The 5,211-nt window shown below is 57.6% G+C and overlaps 1 protein-coding gene across 1 annotated transcript; it reads right to left on the bottom strand.

Annotated features, from left to right (window-relative positions):
- Positions 1 to 919: 919 nt before the first annotated feature.
- On the bottom strand, positions 920 to 4,370 carry TRH (thyrotropin releasing hormone). Its single transcript, XM_025377067.1, has 3 exons — positions 3,607 to 4,370; positions 2,423 to 2,641; positions 920 to 1,756 (listed from the first exon to the last, which is right to left on the bottom strand). The coding sequence occupies exons 2-3, from the start codon at positions 2,631 to 2,633 to the stop codon at positions 1,263 to 1,265; spliced, it is 705 nt and encodes a 234-aa protein (XP_025232852.1). The 5' UTR covers positions 2,634 to 2,641; positions 3,607 to 4,370; the 3' UTR covers positions 920 to 1,262.
- Between the last annotated feature and the right edge of the window lie 841 nt (positions 4,371 to 5,211).

The following is a 5,211-nucleotide window of genomic DNA, read 5'->3' as shown; positions in this document are numbered from 1 at the left end:
GACTTCTTCAGTTAACTCTAGTCCACACCACTCCCTCCTGTCCTGCACTGAGCCCCAGAAGACCCCTGGTTTGTGTCTCCTGACTGCAGCCTGGTCCTCTGCCCTCTTTGTTCCTGTTGGTTAACAGGCTGTTTGGTGACACAGACTGTCAACAGAACCATGAAGATTACAGACCGGAGCCAGACAAGTCTTCCCCTCAAACCTCCCCTCTCACCACCACTCCCACCTCCCAAATCCGGCAAACTCAAGGCAAATCCCTGAGCTGGCCTCTCAGACCCATGGCTCCACCTCAGCCAGCTGTGTGTCTCTGGGCAAGCCCTTCCTTCTCTCCAAGCCTTAGTCTCCCCAGGAGTCAACTGGGCTCCAGAACCCCATCCACCTCCCAAGTGTGTTCTGAAATGGGGACAGTAGAGACGACTTGTCATCCCCCCAGGGTCCCTGATTCCCTCTGCAGCGGAGCTGAGAACTCTAGTCCTATCTCCTTTTAAATATCCCTCTCAATGCAAAAGAAGAATCCCATGCCAACTGCGACAGAACAGCAACCACAGAGCTCCATGATTATCTGGATGCAGGTTTTATTATCATTAGGATGACTGTCATTGACAAGGGAAAGGGGCTTAGAGGGTTATATACAAACCACAATTATTGGGCGATGTTTCAATATTCCCACACACATTTATCCCACAGCCACGCACAGCGCAACACCATAGGGTATTCCCCTACATATGCTTCTCCAAGCAGAAACACAGCTGTGGGTCAGGGCTCTGCCCACCCACAAAGGGATGCCCAGAAAGGAGAAGATCCTGGGTCCTGGGGGTGAAGTTTACACATGGAGAATCCTGCCAGATGGGGGAGGGGATGGAAGCTGGATTTGCACATCAATGCCTCAGTCTCAGCCCACCCTCACTGGCTGCCATCCCAGAAGGACCCTCTTAGCCAGGGCTAAGGAAGGAGCAGACCTGTGGAGGTGGGGGTGACAGGGGTTCTGGGATCTGCCCCTTTGCCTGTGGTGCTAAATGGGGGAAAGTGGGGTTTAAACTTCTAGGCTGATTTTCTGACGTGCCTAAAGGAAGAGGGCAAGGCCAGGGGCTAGGGTGTGTGTGAATATGGGGCGGGGAGGGAGGGGCTCAGGCTTATGGTCAGGGATCTAATGAGAAAATGCAGAGGTCATGAATGGTGGGGCACACAGGGCTCAAGACATCCTTAGACCACAAACTCGACTTCAGGGGAAACTGGGTTCACTCCTCCAGGGGCTCCCTGACCTAGGCAGCCCGCCGGCCAGGGTGCTGCCGCTTTTCCTCAGCTCCCTGGTTCCTACTCAGGTCATCCAGGAGCCCCAGCAGGAGGCCCGCCTGACCACAGGCTCCCTGGGGCCCACAGGGTCCTCCCAGGGCCCTCTTGCCCGGATGCTGGCGTTTCTCAGGCATCAGCTCTTCCTCTCTCTCTTCCTCCTCCTCCTCTTCTTCCCAGCTCCTTTGAGCCTTGGGATCTGCCAGCCTTCTGCCTGGGTGCTGCCGCTTTGTGACAGCATACCCAAGCCAGGGGGAGCGCCGGCCAGGATGCTGCCGCTTGTGCTGGGTTGCATCGACTGACCATGAAGCCTCATCTTCCCGTCGGCCAGGGTGCTGCCGTTTGTGGGGTCCCACAGCCCCCGCTTCTTCCTCTTCCTCGTCTTCAACTCCCTCTTCCTCCTCCTCCTCTCTTTTGCCTGGATGCTGACGTTTGGAGAGCCAGTCAGATTGAAGGATCTGGGACGCTGGGGAAAGAAAGAGGTCAGTGAGGAGCCCCTGACCCATGTAATAGGCAGGCGCCTGAGTGCCCACTCCAGCTTTTCTCCCAGGCAAAGTACATTTCCTGCAGCTCCCTCTCAGAGCCACGGTCTTGCACCTGCCCCTCAGGCCTCACAGATACACAGTTACACAACAGTCAAAGGCATTGCCTCTCATTCCAATCCCAGTTCTGGCACTCCCTAGTTGTCTGACCATACGCAACTCAATTGATTTATGGGAGACTCAGTTTTCTTCTGTGTAAAATGGTAATAATAGTACCTAACTAGGAGGTTGTTAGGAAGATCAAACAGTGTGATAAGGTGTTTTAAGCGCTTAGAATAGTGTCTGGCACAGAAGTGCCTAGTCAATAGTAATTCAAACTGTCACACACAAAGAAACTCTCTCCCTGGCACACAGACGCTTCCCCACCGAGGGCCTCCTCCCTGTGAAATATTTCCAGCATGGAGACGGGGAGGAATCTGACTCCAAGGAGTGGTCAACTCCAGATGCCGCCCAGGCGTAGCCAGGTCGGGTTTCTGAGCTTCCGAAAGGCAGGAGGCTGATGACCAAGCCTCCCCTCCTCTCTGCCTCCAGGTTTCCACCACTCTCCGGGTAGCCTAGCCCGACAGTCTCCGACAGCCCCATCCACTCACCGGAGTGCTCACCCTGGTCCCCTTGCAGCCGCTGGATGTTTTCCCGGAGGAAGAGGACGCGCTCCACCTGGCGCAGGAGGTCATCCAGGCCCGGACGCTCCGCGGCTGTCACTGCCTCCTGCTGGGCCGCCTCTGGCTGAGCACGGCCCCCAGGGACACCGGTCAGGTTCAGGGTCAAAGCCAGGGCGAGCAGCAACCAAGGGCCGGGCATCGCGGCGTCTGGGTTAGAGGACAGAGAGAGCCTGGGCGCACCGAATCCCACCACATCCCGCTCGGTCTTCCCAGACGCCCGCCGGAAACAAACCACGCACAGTTCAACCGCCCTCCCAGGAGCAGGACCACTGCCCCTTGTGCAGGGGCGGGAGCAGCGGCGCGGTCCGCCCCGGCTCTGCGTCCACACTGCCCCCTCGAGGCATCCTCATCCCCACGGGTGCCTGTAGTGCCTGCGCCCAGTTATACTTGAGCAAGACAGGAGGCCGTGGGAACCCCATCACCAGCGCCACCGCCACCCTTCAATGTGACGCGGAGCTGGGGGAGCCGACGCTGGGACTGCCTCGCCGGGAGTGCAACCACTGAGATTGCAGCGCCAGGCACAGCCGCGACACTAACGGTTGTGTCCCCGCCAAGACTCCTGCCAACGTCCCCATCGCCACGTTCTAATTCTAAGGTCCACGGCCGACATCTTCATTCCAAAGCTAAGATTCGGGTTCTAAAGCTCAAAGTCTATTTGTAAAGCTAAAATTCTATTTCTAATGCTAAGCTTTCATGACTAAGCCAGGACTCTGCTTCTAAAGCTAAAATCCTAATTTCAACGCTAAAATTCTATTTCTAGCGTTGAGATTGGGATTCGAACTCCCAGCTTCTCACGCCGACGCCCTGAATGCCCAGATCTGTCCGGCCGCACCTGGTCAGGGGGTGTCGCGGAGCTCCCACCCTGCGCCCTGGCCTCCGCGGACCTGAGTGCCCAGCAGCGAGCGCCACCGGTGTGCCCGCGCCGCGCCTCCCGTCGGGTCCCCTGCCGGCGCTCGGGGAGGAAACGGGGGTGCGAGCGCAGCGCCCGCCTGTGCACCGGCCCTGCGCTCCAGGAAGCTCTCAGAGAACCGAAGGCGAGGGCGGGCCGAGAGGGCTCCCTTTCCAGTGCTCCCAGACGCCGCCTGCGGAAGGAGAGGGGTCGAGGCGGTTACCTGCCAGGCGTGGGCTCCACAGGATGGGTCCAGGATCCGGGGACTTGGGGTCTGCAGTCGGCAGGTCAGGAGTCCGTAGCGCTGAGGACTCCGGGCGCCTGCCGAGCGCTCTTCAGCTGGGCCGCCGCTTTTATCTGCGCGAGGCGGCGGCTCCGGTGAGGTCAGCGGGGAGGGGTCGCGGCCGCCGGGAAGGGGCGCTGACGGCAGCTGGCCCCGCGGGACCCCGCCCGACTGCTCCTCCGGAAATCTGGGGCGGGGACGGTGGGGACGCGAGCCAGGGCGCGGAGACACTGGCCGCAGGATGGGGCGCCGGCGCGGGGTCGTTTCTGCATCACCTCCGGAGATCTGTTGACGAGAACACTCGTGTAGGGGGCAAAGGGAGGGACAGAGAGATTGAGAGAAGCACACGATTAAACCCAGACGCACGAGAGAGCGAGAGGGCGAGACAAAAACCGAGATCCACACGGAGACGACGGAGAAACACAGGGCAGACACACACAAAAGGGACACGGCCGCAGAACCAATGCAGAACACAGATGGGCGAGAGAAGGGCGAGAGAGAGAGAGAGAGAATGGGGGACAAGTGGGAGTGGAGCTCTACTTAAAAAAAAAAAGAGAGAGAGAGAGATGGGATCTCGCTTTGTCCCCCAGACTGGAGTGCGGTGGCGCAATCATGGCTCACTGCAGCCTCCAACTCCTGGACTCAAGTCATCCTCCTGCCTCAGCCTCCTGAGTCTCTGGGATTACAGGCGTGAGCCACCCCACAGGCTCCGGGGTGCTAATCTTAACTGTGTCATTCCTGGCTACTGCCTCTGCTTCTCTGGGCCTCAGTTTTCTCATCCGTGCAATAGGAGCCAAGAGGAAAGCTTTCAGAATTCCGAAACTGGCGGCCTGCAGGCTACAACCAGTTCATGGACAGTTTTGATTGACTTCCACAGTGTTTTGAAAAAAATCTGAATAACCAACATTTTAAAACCAAGATAACTTAGAAAAATTTGGATTTGTGGCTTCTCTTGAAAAAGAGTAGGCCCACATTTCTTCCTGCCAACAGTCAGCTGGAGCTGAACCTGGCTGCCCTCGGCCACCACAGTCCCCACCACTCCCTAATGTCTCCCCATGTGTTGCCCCTGTCACTAAGGAGGGACATTCGAGTCTGCAGTCCCTGCACAGAAAATCTACTGGAGTTCACCCAAGTCTGGCAAAGGAGTGGAGGGGAAGTAGGCAGGAGAAACATATGGGTGCAAAGGAGCTTGTCCCCCCAATCAGTCCCCAAAGTCCCAGATGTGGGACTGCCACATCTAGCCCTAGGACCGCCTCCTTCTTGAAACTTTTTTTTGAGACAGGGTCTCATTCTGCCCCTCAGGCTGGAGTGCAGCAGTGCAATCTCAACTCACTGCAGCCTTGATCTCCCCATTTTAAGGGATCCTCCCACCTCAGCCTCCAAAGTAGCTGGGACTACAGCCAGGTACAGTAATTTTTATGGCTATTTTTTTTTTTTTTTTTTTTTTGAGACGGAGTCTGGCTCTGTTGCCCAGGCTGGAGTGCAGTGGCCGGATCTCAGCTCACTGCAAGGCCTGCCTCCCGAGTTCACGCCATTCTCCTGCCT

The sequence above is a fragment of the Theropithecus gelada genome, chromosome 2 (assembly GCF_003255815.1).
Source record: "Theropithecus gelada isolate Dixy chromosome 2, Tgel_1.0, whole genome shotgun sequence".
NCBI lineage: Eukaryota > Metazoa > Chordata > Mammalia > Primates > Cercopithecidae > Theropithecus > Theropithecus gelada.
Note: the sequence above shows the minus strand (reverse complement) of the source record. Positions and strands in the feature narration are given on the sequence as shown.

Coding starts and splice junctions, on each gene's coding strand:
- TRH (XM_025377067.1), bottom strand. CDS start 2,633: ATGCCCGGCCCTTGGTTGCTGCTCGCCCTGGCTTTGACCCTGAACCTG. Junction 1,757..2,422: donor GGACCAGGGTGAGCACTCCG/GTGAGTGGATGG, acceptor TTCTTTCCCCAG/CGTCCCAGATCCTTCAATCT.